The sequence below is a fragment of the Mustela erminea genome, chromosome 14 (genome assembly GCF_009829155.1).
Source record: "Mustela erminea isolate mMusErm1 chromosome 14, mMusErm1.Pri, whole genome shotgun sequence".
NCBI classification, from domain to species: Eukaryota; Metazoa; Chordata; class Mammalia; order Carnivora; family Mustelidae; genus Mustela; species Mustela erminea.
Genome location: NC_045627.1, coordinates 59,990,172 through 60,005,420, shown reverse-complemented (window position 1 = coordinate 60,005,420; position 15,249 = coordinate 59,990,172). Strand labels below are relative to the sequence as shown.

The following is a 15,249-nucleotide window of genomic DNA, read 5'->3' as shown; positions in this document are numbered from 1 at the left end:
CTCTTGTGAAGCCAACGCAGAGATGTAACTGGTTATTTTGAGAAGGAAACCAGCGCCCCTAAATGCTTCGCACAGAGACCGATTTCATGCTTCAGATACAAAAACTCCTTGATTAGACTGTAGTCAGCCAAAGTCAGACCCTGTCGGATGCCAATTTTCATGAAAATAGCTCTAATAGGATTTTTTTTCTTCCAGAAACGACTGGGAGCCCCCAGATAAGAAAGTGGATACAAGGAAATACCGCGCAGAGCCCAAAAGCATTTACGACTACCAGCCGGGCAAGTCTTCTGTTCTGACCAACGAAAAGATGGTAATGTGTATATTAAAGTTCTTTTGTCTCCCCTGCTGTGTTCTTTAATCCGGATGCCTTGGGCACTTGGATTACATTCTCTTCCCCCTGAGACAGACTTTTGCTATGTTTTGAAGACAAATGAAGAAATGAAGTATTTTTACCCTTTTCATTTCTGCAGGTGTTGATAAAATAAGTCCTGAGAGTCTGCTTTGGAAGAAGCCGTATTGTGTTTTGTTGTTCTTTTTGTGCATGATTTGAACTAATTTAAAATGTTCTACTAATGTAAAGATTGATCTTGCTCCTGTCTTTTTAAAAATGTCTAACTGTTAATTTATCAGGCTTATTACTAACTGGACTAGACTCAGATTATTTTTTAATAGGTGACTCTTATTTGAACATGCATACATTTTGTAGAAGTTATGAGCACATCATAAAAAAAAAAAGCTAAATACTTAATATGATATTGTGACTTGGGAAGAAAGACCCAGACCCTGCTAGAATATGTCTTGTAAATCTTCCTTTGCTGACAAGTGCACTATGGAGGACGCATTTCCTATTCAGTCTGGTTTCTAATTCTCTGTATGTGTTCACATCACCAAGCAATTGTGAGTGGGGGAAAGGGCCTACCTGAGCATTGAAGACCACCCTGGAAAAGCAGCTTTTTCTGTGAAACAGGAAAGAATTTTTACAAACTGATTAGTTTCTTATCTGCCACCCATGCTCCCTTTTACTCACCCTTCGTTGGGATAGCTGGTTCAGAATTCTGATCATGGTTACAGGGATTCTCCAAAGCTCTATAAATATTGCAGCCCTCCAGCCGTGCCAGCAGGATGGAATTGTCACGCTGGAGATCGGTTTTTATTAAAATGCGGTAGCCACACTGAGAGCAGATTAAGTGGGCCTCTGAAAGGCAGGCTCATTATTTTCCCTCCGCCTCTTCTGCTCTACATGTTTTAAGTAATAATTGATTTGACTTTTACTAAAATAAAAATGTGACATCTTTAAAAGCTCAAAGGGAGAAAGTAATTTTAATTAGGAAGAAAGGTCAACAGTTCACAGAAATGCTTTAGAGTTGTCATTCTTTAGCATTTACTGTGCACCACAGTTATTTTAAGCAAAAAGTTGAGAAAGGAGCCAAGAACTTTGTCTCGGTCTGCACCCTGCCCTGGGGGTTCTCTCCCTGTTAGAAGATCACACGCACCGAAGTTACCTTCCACGCTCAGGTGTGCCCAGAGAGACAGTCATGTGCTTTGGGAACATGCCTGATAACAAGTCAGGGACACACTGTCACGTGTCCACACACTTCTATGACTTCAGAGACTCCATTGCCCTTTGGGTGCTTTTGTTTGGGCGATAGTGTTATACCTGGGTGGTCTTTGCTTTAATGGAGGGCTTGCCCCTTTCTTTGATTTCCCCCTCCTTTCCTTTGTTCCCAATAATTGGACCACTATTCAGCATTTTGAAAAAAAAGACATAGTTTTTCTTGTTGATACCACAATGGTTACAATCCATAGAAGGTGATAGAGGTGCCCGTTGGGGGCCTCTGGACAGTTGTGGCAACCGTGCCTATGGTGTTCAGGCCCCTGGGCCAGCCCAGTGACAGGACGAGAAAGTCCCAAGCGGGCCACGGAGGAGCACCGTGGCCAGCCACATAATTCAGTGCCCTTTGCTCTTCAGCGCTGTTCTTCTTAAGAGAAGGCTTTCATTTTAGAAATTTCAGCCAGGTCTGCGTTTCACAGTCTACTCTTCCCAGTAGTTGAATTAGTACTTTCTTTTTTGATTTTTTTTTTTTCCCTTCTGTTTTGCCACATGAACAGAAAAGTTGGAATGTGTCCGTGTCGCTTGCCTTTTGGCATCCAATATCCGGTTTGCCAGAATTTGAGGACACCTCCCACCCCCGCCCCAACCACCACATGCACATACACACTTTTGCCTTGTTAACTGTGGATAAGTATGCTAACTAGTGATCGATAATAGAATCTAAATTTGCTCTTGGAAGTGCACAACTTTTTTCGAGGGGAAAAATGTTTTGTTTTTCCAATTTGTTCCTGTCTGCTTCAACCTGCCAACTTCAATGGTGACCTCACAGGCACACGTGCCTGTTGTTTGCAGGAAGGTTGGGAGTAGACTGTAAGGGCTTCTGAAGAGCTTGTCTTATCCCTGGGGCAAACCCAAACCATCGCAAGCAGAGGAAACCCTGTGCTGCCTTCAGAATCCCCCTCGGCAGGCTTACAGCCTGACGTCTCCAGCCGTGTGGCAGACTCCTGTGATGGTCTTCATAACTCCCGAGCCCCCTGTCGTCCTAGTCTGAGCCCATCATCTTGTTCTCCCACCTCGGGATTAGAGATCTAGTGGTCAGACCCTGCTTTGTCAGAAATGGCCTCTTTCAGGCTTTGTCCCTTTTACTTTCCTCCAAAGTCCCTTCCAGAACTTCAGCTCAATTCAACAGATATATATAGACTCACTTTTAGGTGCCAAGCCCGGGTTAGAGGTTGGGTTCCCTGCTGATCCCACAGGGGCATATTGGGAAGGACAGACATTAAGATAGTAACTACAGATACAGGGTACAGATTCAGGTAGGTAAAACAAGGGGGTTTCTTCCCAGTACACGGTCACTTTGAGTTCCTTCCTGGCTTTTTAAGTTTGTCACTTCCCCCTATTTTAGCTTTGGGTCCTCTGCCAACACACAGAGGGCCTGCCTTCTTCTCAGGATTATGAGAAGGGGGATGTTATATACTGGACAGAGCACTGGACTGGGAATTGGAAGATCTGAGTTCAAATCCTGACTCTGCCTTCAGCTCTCTTGGGACAAGTCCTTTAACTTTTCAGAGCCTCAGTGTTTTCATCTGTAAAACAGAAATATTGCTTGGCCTGCCAACATTACCAAAGTCCTGAGGAAGATTGCAGACTCCCTGAAGTATCCAGTGAGAGGGCCAGGTGCGGTAAAATGTCCAAGAGAACTACATGAACGTCATCAAAGGTTGTACACACGAACGTACCACATTCAGATTGTTTAGTTCAAAATTGAAGCCAGTCTCTGGCTCCTATCCAAGAAGCAAGACCATCCTTGAGGAGAACGAGGCATTCTTCTGGCAGGTCACCTGCCTTTTCCCAGGATTTGGCCGAGCTGGGGAAAAGAGCCCACGGTAGCAGAGAACTCAGCCTGGCGTTGTGGAATCTGCCCTCCCTGCCAGGACAAAAGCCCGCTCTGCGTCTGGAAGGATGTTTCCTATTTGTCTGTTCCATAATCAGATCTGCCGCCGAGTTACAAATGGCAGAATCAAATCCAGGCATTTGTGCCGTGTGCTGCTACCGCTTTCACACGCTCTCCAGGCGGCCGCTCTGGACCTCAGCAGTTGACACGCCTCCCGACTCCGTTCTCCACACGGTGTTAGCCTTCACGGGAAAAGCAATCTGCAGGCAACCTTTGGCAATAAAATGGGCTGATTCTTTCAGGACTGAGTACCAAGACATTCAGGCCATTTCCTGAAAGAGTTGGTACATTTTATTTAAAACAACAACAAAAAAAAAGTAGCCTATTCCCATGGAGCAGTTATAAATAGTGTTCAAAAATAATCAACATGAAATGGGTTTCATGAAACTCCCATCATATGGGGATCTAGCATGTCTCAGGGTCTGAACTGTCCCTCCTGAATAGTGTCCTAGTGCTTGTGCCTCGTTTCACTGAATAAATTAAGATCCCATTTGGAATCCATTGTTGTACACCCTTTCAGAATCTGGTGAGAAGGAGCCCACCTTCTCCTTTGAGATTTAGGCCCCTAGGTCCCTAAAGACAGCGGGGGGAGGTTTTAATCTGGATGCAAGAGGGCAGACTCTGTTTCAGTAGACATCTCCCTCGGAGTCCCGCTCACTTTTATTTAGTGCATTTCAGTTAAAGTTCTCTGTCGTATCTTCCTCCTTTTAAAACAAAAGTAGAAATAACAGTGAAGACCCTTTGAAGGATTTTAGAAGAAGGGATGGGTCAGGGTCCCAAAGAAAGCGGACAGCCATTTCTACAAATGGCCAAAGGCCTGTGAACAGAATGTAGAGAGAAACGTGTCCCTGAGAAGCTGCTCTGTGACGCCGTGGCTTGGAAAATGTGGCCACGGGACTTTGCCGTTTCCTCTCCGTGTCGTTGCCCTGAGGAAGTGACATTTCTTAGATCCTGTTTTCAGTCTCGGTACTAAATAGACCTTTTCTATTTCATATAGTTGTCAGAAAAATCACCATCTCTCTCTCAATGTAGTGACTGCCAAGGTATTTTGAAATATATCTATGTAGACGAATTTCATGATACCATGAACCCCTCAGGCTTTTGCCTGCTCTGAAGTTGTATGTCCAGTGTTTGAAGGGGCAACCTGATATGCTTTCCAGGCATTCATTTTCCAGCCAAACCTCTCCAGAAACACATGCTATTCCACAGAGTGAGGTGTTAAGACTTTATAAAGTTCTGGCTCGATATGAAATGGTCAGTCTGTGTGAACTGCCTCTTAGAGTTGGATGAAGTTGAGATATCTGACTTATTTTTGCAACATAACCCAGAAGTTTTCTCCCCCCGTTCTGTTGTCTGTCTTGTTCCGCTTCTCCCTCATTTTATTTTTCCCACTTCTTTAACATTTATTTGTGAAAACAACAACGTATATTCTGTCTGTATTCCTCCCCCATAGACGCTCGTTTAAAATGTTTTTTGCACTTGTGTCCTCTGTTTTTTACTTACACCATCTCTCACTGTACTGTGTATGGGACATGATTTCTCACCTACTCATGTGCCATTAAAGATGCAGTATTAACCATGTGGCTTTTTTTAAAGTGTTGGTATTTCTATTTATTTTGAAGATCCTTAAGGCAGCTTTGCAAATAAGTACTAAAACCATACTAGCCCATAAAAGTGATTTGCTCTACTCATACGGCGTAGATGGCTAAGTGTTTGGTGTGCTCACCAGGTTATTTGTTCCTCACTAACAGTTCTTCATAAAGAGGAAGTACGAGCTTTCTCTTACCCGCCCAGTACGGTTATTGAGGAATATGCCCAAATTCCGATCTGTCGTGGAAGGCTGCAGTGCGGTGCAGAGCTCCCCCTCCATGGCCCACGTGCCTTCTGCCTCAGGGCTGAGAGTGATTCACTCACTGCTCCTGCCTCCGTTTCTCCGTTTTTATGAACCCATCCTCTCCCACCTGTTGTAGCTCCTTGTTTTTGCTGATGTCCGTAAAATGGATGATTGCTGCTGTCGGACACAGTTGCTGTGTATCCCCGGAAACCACTGCATCTCTACTGGCCTGTTCCTATGTAATCTCTGCATAATGTTATCCTTCTCTCTCTTCCGTTTCCCTATCACCAACCCCTATAGAGTCGGGATATAAGCCCAGAAGAGATAGATTTAAAGAATGAACCTTGGTATAAATTCTTTTCGGAATTGGAGTTTGGGAAACCGGTAAGTTTAATAGCTTCAGTGGTTCTAGACGCCTTTTTAAATAATGCTGTTGATGCATTGTTGCTGCTAAACAATCAGATCTATTTGGAAGGAATGCAGGAGGTGGGGAGCAGCGATTTCAGTGGGCAGTTGTGGGATTGTCTCTTCTCACTACAACCTGTAAGCTTTCCCTCACTTTACTTCACCAAGAAAGCAGTGAGCCCTGGAATTATTTCTTGCCAGAAAAAATAACAGAGAAACAAGACTAAATCATTGCATTAGAAACAAATATCCCACGCCTTGTAGATGGCATTATTTGGGCCATTGGTTCAATTACTTAACCAGGGTCTTTATGGCAAACTGAAAATAAGCAGGAAAATGCATTACACACTGAGAGGGGCAGCTTGTTACAGATTTAAAAAGATTTAAGTACATAGGCAATGGCAGTGCTGCAGAGAGCCTCTGTATGTAGATGTGATCCATGAGTGGATCCCTGTTATAGGTGGCTTGGGAGAACGATTTCTAGGAGTTGGTGTAGTATTTCCCAAACTTGAAATGGGAGTTGGGCTGAACGCTGTATTTGCTAGAATTTCCCTGTGATGTGCCAAGGGTGGCCTTGGCACAAACTGATTTTTGGCACTGACAGGAGGATTTTCTTAGCCCTGCCCCCAAAGGTGTATCACACAGAAGGGAGAGTTGAGTTCATTTTTCCACTGCAGAGGACTAGAAACTGACTCTAAACCTCTCGTTGCATTAAAGTCTTATTACAGCTGTAAAAAAAAAAAAAAAAAAAAATTTACAGGTGGAAGAAGTCAGTGTATAAAGATAAGACATTTTGTAAGATGTTCATGTGAAACTTTAACCATTGAAACCTTGAAACCAGCATGGGAATCACTGCGGTTTGGAATGATAGTTTTATTTGCAGACGGGTTTTTATAGTTAAGTGTTAAATTCCACAGTGTATATTTTTCATTAAGATGAAGACAAAGACAAATGAAGCGGGTGCTGTGGAAATGCTAGTTTGATTCAGTGAGGCTGAGCTTTGTTAGAAATTTGAGGCGCCTTCTGGTTTAGGAGCCCCTGACCTACAAACTTCCTGCTGGTAAGATGTTTTCCTGCCACCTCCTCTTCTGCTAGACATGGGCGGGGAGGGCACATGTAGCCCCTGAGCTGTTCTAAATGAACAGCGCCACCTAGTGACCAGTATAGAGGGAAGTGTCTGATGGGCAGTTGGCACTGTCTTCTCTCCCCAGAGCTGTGTGGTGCATACCATTATTTCTCCGTTCTCTCCCTTTTTCCTATTCACCATTCAGACATCAAAGAAGTCTACTTCAGGCAACCTTCTCCACACTCAAATATTGAGCAGTACCTTAACCCTTCTCTTTGTCCTAAAACTTGCTCAATTAACTCACACATTGAATTGTGTGGTCCCCTCCCCTCTCTGCCAAACAAAGACCATGATTAGTATATGTAATAATAGTGCTATCCTTTCATCAGGGAAAGCAAAAGCTGTCAGCTTTAAGTTATGTACGATAGTCTGGGCCATTGATTTTGCAAAGCCCTCTCGGAATCCACACATTTCTGGACATTCCTCCTTTTCCAAATAGCTAAAATTAGCTTCATCTGAAATATTAACATTTAGAGAAATATCTGAAACAATCTTGTGTGATCCATTTGTTTTACTGAATCTGTCATTGCAAATAATTCCATTTTTGTTAGCAAAGGACAGTATCTCAGTCCCAGCATACATTAGGTTGGCTCTGTGGGTAGCCTGGTAGAGTAACACTGTTTCTACTGGAAACCATGGTCTGAGCACCACACAGTCCGTTTGTATAGTGGGAACTTCCTAGAATGTGTGTCCCTACTCTGTTGTTCTAACTGCTTCTTAATTATTTAAAGACTTATTGATGCTTTTCCAAAATGCCATTTCCTCTGAAGCCATGATGTTCCTTGCAGAGACCTTAGAGTCCTTAAATGGGACTACTTGACTGAATCTTTTAAAGTGCTAAAAGATAATACTGTGGAAGACTTGCCAAAACAACCTAATCAGTGCCCATATCCTGAGGAACAGCGTCCAAGATGAACGGTTCCTCATGGTTGGGAACATCTGAAGGGTGGGATTATCATCCGGTTGAAACAACTGGATGACCGGCTCTTACTCCCGGGGTGGCGGAAGGTGTGAGAGGGAGAAATTTTTTTCTTCACTTCTGTCCTACCTTCGTCACTCTGGGCTATAATAAAAGTAAGAGAGATAAATCAAAGTGACATAAACCACAGAAGTTGTTTTGTAAGGTTTTTCAGTCATTCAGAGGCAGAATGAAATTGAAACTCCTATGAAATCAGGTGGATCATTATTTCTACTTGTTTTTTTTATCCCATACCAACTCAGGACCCACTTTCCCCAAGTGAAGCCTGCCAGAACTTAAACACTAGAGATTTACCCTGAACTCCTTTCTTCCTCAATTATTGTGCTTAAAGTCCACTACCCAGAATGAGCTGAAATTTTAGCAAAATCCTGGATGGAGTACCTTTTAGCTCTGATATGTTGTTGTAGAATAGCAAATAATTCAAGACTCCCGGGATTTTTTTTTGAAGGATTTTAAACCAATTTAATTTGTAAGCACTGCCTTATTATTATTATTATTATTATTATTATTATTATTTTGCAGTAAAGATGGAAATGAGTATGTATCCTAAGTGACTTTAAAAAGTCTACTTCTCCAGGTGAACAGTCCAAGTGTAGCAGGTGTTTAAAATGAATGGGAATTGTTAATAGCACTTACTTTACAAATTGCAGAGTATATATATACAGAGACGGCATTACTGACCCATCACTGTCAGTGATGAAAGTCCCTTTGATTCAGATTACTTTCCACTTGCAGATTCATTACTAAGAGTCTGGATGTTAGGTTTTTTTTTTTTTTTCCTCCCTCTAATTTCTGCAAAAATCCGTGTGATTTCTAAAAGTAAGCTTGAGGCAAAATGTCACAGTGTAAACCAATTTGAATGCTTGCATAGAGGTACAGTGATATTTGCACAAAATTCCAGGAGTTATTAATGATCTCATCTTTTTCAGGGGTCATTGTATAAGACATTTCAGGTCTAAATAGGCAGAACAAGAAGGTCTGGTTGGTGGGGGAGAGGTTCGAGAATTACAGGAGCCTTGTAACTTTCAGATGTCCTACCCTTCCAACCCTTCCCTCATTAAACTCAGTTCTCCTGGCAGTTTTGTTTTGGGAATGCAGCTCTCATTCAAACTTAAAGAGTTAAAAGAGAAAACAAACATAACCCCACGGTCTGCTTTTCCAAATTCAAATTATAAACTGTTCTCTAAGGCAGATGAAAGGGATGGCTGTAGCACCAGCAGTGTTATCAAAGTCTGGTTAAGCCGCGGAAGGAGATTGTAAGTGTTGCCTAGTAGAATTATCTAGTTAGTGCATTTATTGAATACCCATTTTGTACCTGGATTTCATTTTCACAAACCACAGAAAACATATTTGGTTCAATTTACCTTCCCCTGGCCAAATCTCCACAAAGTCACACATTTATTAAACATGATGAATTTGGAGACTGCTTCAAAGACTCCTTCAAAAGCGCAGACTCTCAGTGTCAAGGTTAGTTTGAAAACAACAGTGAGGATGTCTATCAACAATACTTCAATTTAAAAAAAAGAGAACAATGAGAAATTTTAAAGTTTTGATTTTTGTTCAAATTGGTGTTAACACTTTTTTTGCTTCTGATTTTGTTTTTGTTTTTGTTTTTGTTTTTTTAATGTTTTCAATGTTTAGAATCCAACAATGACTTACTCTTGAGATGTAGACATAGAAACTTCCCAGTTAATGTTTCTAGCTCCTAAATTCTGTAGAATCCCTCCCTGGGCAGCCTCCTCAGGAGGCCAGGTGCCTGCCCCCTGTGCTTTGAGTTCACTTTTCTGTGTTGATACGGTTCTCCTAGCGTGCCCCTCTTTGTTTGAGCCAGTCTCCATGTTTGTCTTTATGTCTTTATGCTCATTTCTTCATTTCCTCCTCTGCTTCCCGTCAGCCTCCCAAAAAGATATGGGATTATACTCCTGGAGACTGCTCTATCCTTCCTAGAGAGGATAGAAAGGTAATTCTGCTGTGCCTCCTCCGTGGGCTGTGTGCGTGTTCTCTAGCCTGGTTAGTGTGAGTGTGTCGTGGGTTTTTTTCTTTTTTTCTTTTATTTTCTTAAATCATTTTTTTTTTAACTCGATAACTTTTTTTTTTCTTTTGGCTTGGTGATAAAACGATTTAACAAAGTCTCTACGACTTCTACTACTAATGCTGAGAGGTTTTTAAAGCAATGCCTTATTTTCCTGACATATCCTATTTGTCACAGTCCCTATACTCTGAAAAGAGAAAAAATAGGTCTCTCGCGAAAGGTAGGTTTCCGCGGTATTTGTAGTTCTCTCTAGCAAGTAGAATAGACTTTTGAAGCTCTGATGACTTCAGGATTTATATTTTCCCTACCTAATGTTGCATTCTCTGTTTTCACGTCTTCACCTGATTTCTAGTGAGTTCTTGTGTTCGGTCATGCCATCTTTGCCTTATTAAAGCATAAGCACTAAACAAATTCATTTTTCAAACTTAACCTTCCATTCTTTCTACCTGTCCTCTAAACTAAAACATTCTTTCCCATCTTTTCTCTCTTCAACCAGACTAATCTAGAAAAAGATCTCAACCTCTGCCCAGCAGAGTTAGAGGCACATTTAGAAAACACGGAGACGCTTAATAAAGCACCCAGTGCAAACCTGTCCCAGGTATTTCCTAGTTTTTCTTCATGCTGTCGGTTCCTCTTCCAGCTCGGTTTTGTTTTCTTCTCTGCTTTCTCGTTTCAATGTAGTCAAGGCAATGAATGCTTATGCTGGGTCTTTAGAAACTGCATGGCTTTCAGACTCCTGTTTTCGATTCCTCTCCCCTCCCCCTGCCAACCTAATTTTTGCTTGAATTTCTTTTGAGCTTGGCATCTTCCTTAAAGGGAGTTTTTCAAATATTTTCAGGGTGGCTGGTGATTTAAACGACATCACTTCCTTGTCATTCTCTTTCTCTGCTCTCGGGAGGTGACCCTTAGAACTTTCCATCCTTTGCCCCCGTATATCTTCTCCAGATTTTCTGGGAGCCATTTTTGGGGGAGATTCACTTGTCTCTCTCTCTCTCTCTCTCTCTCTCTCTTTTTTTTTTTTTAAATCCCTGGGAGATACCAACCTCAGAGATCATTTTCAGAAACACAGTGGTGGTGATTTGAGTGCCTGTTATGTGCATGGCACTGGCAGAGTAGTTGTATTTGTCATTTGGAAGATCAGAAAGTTCTCAATGAAAAAACGCACTCCAGAGACCAGACAGCCTGGCCACAAACAAGCATTTGAAACTCAACCTGTATTGACATTTTTAAAGGGGGCTATGTCAAAATGTGGTTTATTGAGGACTATGTCATAGAGTCCAAGGAAAACAGGTTCCCAATGGGAAGAAAAATACCAAGTATTTGGAGAACCACCCCCAAGGCTCCCTGACAAAACATAAAAGGCTCTTAGAAGGAAACGGTATCTTTACAGAAAATAAAGAAGGCAGGCAGGCACTGCTGAAGAGGCTAGGAAGGTCCACAGACTGTGGCAGGAGGAGTGGAAAATACTATAGATTGTGTTCTATTTAAGCAGAACAAGACAAGGAGGGTCAGACCGCCAGCATGAGTGACTCAGGTTCTGAAAACTCTTGGGTGCTGGACCATTAAGCCAAGGAAGGAGTGAAGAACCCAGGGGGTTATGGCAGCAGCCAGGGCGGGCTGAGATAAAGTCAGACACTTAGGAACTGCAGGCAGATGAGGAAAGTTGGGGTTTGAGAATCCAGGCCCCTCTTCAGAACTTGGGGGACTTGGAAACTGTCTCTAACCTCAGGGAAGCCTCAGTGAGTGCCCACAGTCAAGGCAGATAGGTCATGGGGCAGGGAAAGGGGGTGTTCATTTTCAACCAAGGTGGAGACTGGAACCAGCTGTAGCCCCTGTGGGATAGAAGGTCTGAGCTAGTTTAAGAGTGAGAACTAACTGCACCTAAGTCCTAACATGTTCCAGAGCGGGACAGGAGCACTAGGATTATAGGTCACAAAATGAATCTGAGGTTCCTTTTCAAAGTAGTCTAATAGCAGCTTTGTAACACATGCAAAGATGGAAGGCAGCTGGAGAATTACTGAACTCATTGAGGCTTCCCTGAGGTTAGAGACAGTTTCCAGTACCTGGACTTCTGCCCAGGGCAAGGTGAGCACAAAGAAGGGTCTGATGCATGAATGAGTCATTTTCACATTGGTTCAATTACATGTTCCCCATTAGTCGCTAATAGGTATGGGATACGCTGAGAGGGGCTCTAAATCAGCACAAAAAAGCAATGAACTTTGCCTTCAGGAACATGACTGTTTAGGCACACTCCTAAATAAAAGATCTGCAGCAATACACAGCAGTGCCTGCAAAGAGCTAAAAGAATGGCATGGGTTCTGTGTGCTAGGCAGAAGAGTGATCTTATGGAAAAGTAGGGACAATTTCTCAGGGGGTTGGCTGGGACCTTAAAGGATGGGTGCAATGCGGTAGAAATAGTGATAGAGATGGGGACATCCATGTGAGGCACGTAAAGAGCAGAGAAGTGATCATGTTTAGCATGTATTCAAGGAGTAAAGTAGAATCAGCTATAATAGAAAATTGGGGGTGGTAGTTGGGAAAGAGGGTTGACCCTGGATTATAGAGGCTCAGAACACACAGTTAAGAGATGATTTTGTCCACAGCCCAATGATGTAATTCAAGTGTTGTTTTAGGGAGGTTGGTGTCCTCACTCTAGAGAGGCTGAGTTGAAGGGAGAACCTCCCATTGGAAGTGCGGAGGGCACGGAGCCTACTGTGGTGGTCCAGGCATGGAGTGATGAGAGCCCACACTCCAGTGGCATCAGCATGAAGTGGGGGAGAGGGGTCGCTGTGAGTGCTTACAGAGGAAATTGGAATGGAACATTTTAACTAATTGGTGTGAAGAATAAGGATTTGGGGGATGGAATGGAGACAAAAACAACTCTAGGGTTTTGGCCACGAAGCTGGAAGAATTGGGGACATCAGTCTGTCATGTAAGAAAGATGGGGAGAAAATCCATGCAGAGGTAAGATGGAATTAGTTTTAGGTGATTCATTCTTGAAGTGTTGGCTGGGTATCACCAAGGGCGTATCTGGTAGGCAGCTGGAAATACAAGACTAGGTCTCCTAAGAGAGGAAGGGCCTACAATGTCAGTGAGAGTCACTTGTGGAGAAGAGATGGCTGAAGCCCTGGGAGCAGTTGGAAGATTGAAGGACAGGAAGGACGAGCGCAGCAACTACCCTATGGGATGTTGGATGACATGGAGCAGAAGAAAGGGAGGATCGGGGGGTGAACAGGTCAGAGAGGTAGGAGGTAGGGTGAACAGGTCAGAGTGGTGGAACAAGAAGAGAAAGTATGACAACTACCCTGTGCTCCAGAGAGGTCCCCAAAAGTAGACTCCTAGGAAAGGTCAGTGGGTTGGATAACCAGGAGGTTTCTAGAAACCTTCGAGGTTGCTGGGTGAGGAGTTGCCGGGAGCTAGAGTGGAGAAGCACCTGGGGATCCCCTAGGGGTACAGCACTGTTGAAAACATGTAATTGTGGAAGGAAGGGAGGGAGGGGGGTATTCCCAAAGGACTCTGCAGGGTCACACAAAAGTTTTCCAAGATGAAGACCCAGATGAGGACAGGTCCCTAAGGTAGGAGATGGGCAGGAGACATCAGTGCGGCAAGAGGCTGCCTTCTCTGAGGAATAATGGCAGGTAACTGGGGGGGGGGGGGGGGGGTAGAGTCCTCATCCTGGGGCAGGGGCACCCTCCAAAGTGAGAGGACCGAGCAGGTTGAGGGTAGGTGGTTCAGCAGGTTGAGGATCAGGTGGGTGAGCCCAGATAACGATTGCTTCCCCTCCCGTCCTTTCCTCCCTCTTGGACAATCTTCCTTTTCTTTCTCCCACTGTTTCTCTCTTTCCCCCCAGTATCTCTTCCACATAGCGTCTTTTCCTTGAAGTGATTATTATTAGTAATAGAAGTATCTTTAAAAGTTAACTTATTCATTGATTGATTCAACAAAATATATTGAGCCCTTCGCCTTTTTTTTTTTTCCTCTAAGACAAAACAGAAACCTTAGATGACTTAATTATGTTGCCTTTTCTTTGCATGTAACTCTTGGTGGTTTTCTTTCTTTTGCATAATTGCCTGTCATTTTATAAAATGTTCCCCTACTCCTAGGTTTTGTGAAAATGCATTTCCCCATTTCCACATTCCAAATCTGCAGGGGTGAACAAATGATCTAAATACAGTGTGGTCTTTTCAAATGCATTTTTATATTTTCTGTACCTAAGGTGTCGGGTGACCCTCTCTCCTGATGTGGCATCTGGGGTGCATGACGGAGTCTCTGGTGGGCTTGCCAGGGGCTCCAAGGACTGGGGATGAGCTGTTGAAGGCGGTGTTGTCCATGTCACTAATGCATGTTGGCCAAATGGTGGGCTATCCACTCATGGATCTATATTTATATGAAAGATAAGTCTAAGCTAGGGGCCATCTTCCACTGCACCCAGAGAGCATCCGCTGGCCCAGAAATCCTCCAGCACAGACCCCTTACCAGCTAAGGGCCCATCTCCCAAAGGTCCTTGGCTACATCAGGAAAGGAAAAGGGCTGCTCTCTTTCCCCCTTGACTAGGAACATCTGATGCAAAATAAATGATCTACATTCTTTTCTTTTCTTTCTTTTTTTTGGCATTTACAGAGCTCGGCAGTCAGCCCCAGCCCGGATATTTCTGTGGAGGCTCCAGGATAGTAAGTTGCCGCCCCATCCGTGGCCTGATGTATTAATGTCAGAGATGGAAAGAGGCTTGTGTTTTGGATCCGAATGTGTTTTACTTGTGTCAATCTCGTGGCTTTGGTGATAAGCAGCAGTTTAATCATCATCTTCAAATTATTTTTCTTCTGTTTTCTCCTCCTCCTCCATATTCATTTTGCTATGATTCCTATTACCTTCGTGAAGCTTTTCCGTGTGTTGGCTTCTTTCCCTTTAGAATGTGAGTTTGAGTTGGGAGTCCAAACCCACTCGTGGGCTGGTTCTTGGATGGGATGTGTGACTGACACACGCTGCGCTGGGTGTAAAGGTTGGGGGTGGTGGGGTTGGGTCCTCAATCAGTACCTGTCCCAGGGGAAGATAGGGCCAGAAGGGGGCTAACTTGACTGATGCTGAAAGGTGTGGATTTATTTCCTCGTAACAGGATTCTGCCTGGGTGATATGTGCACACTCTGCTCACTTCACGGAGTAACCGCCAGCCTCTTTCCCCCTCTCCAGACCATCCAGAGCCCTATGCCTGATGACTTTTCTCAGTATTTTGCCATGCAGCCATTATCCCAGCTGAAACGTCTCCATGCGGTCCCCTGCCCCTTACCTACACAGTACATAGCGAGCACTGAACTCCTATAAGTAGGCCCTGAGCCTCCCTGTACCCAATTTTATATCTCATTCTTAGAA

The 15,249-nt window shown here is 43.6% G+C and overlaps 1 protein-coding gene across 1 annotated transcript in view; it reads left to right on the top strand.

Annotated features, from left to right (window-relative positions):
- The window catches only part of SORBS1 (sorbin and SH3 domain containing 1), a 227,277-nt gene that overhangs the window by 164,665 nt on the left and 47,363 nt on the right, over positions 1–15,249 (top strand). Inside the window, 5 exon segments of the mRNA XM_032313382.1 lie at positions 196–310; positions 5,641–5,724; positions 9,745–9,810; positions 10,379–10,480; positions 14,503–14,552. Of these exon segments, the coding sequence (XP_032169273.1) occupies positions 196–310; positions 5,641–5,724; positions 9,745–9,810; positions 10,379–10,480; positions 14,503–14,552 (417 nt within the window).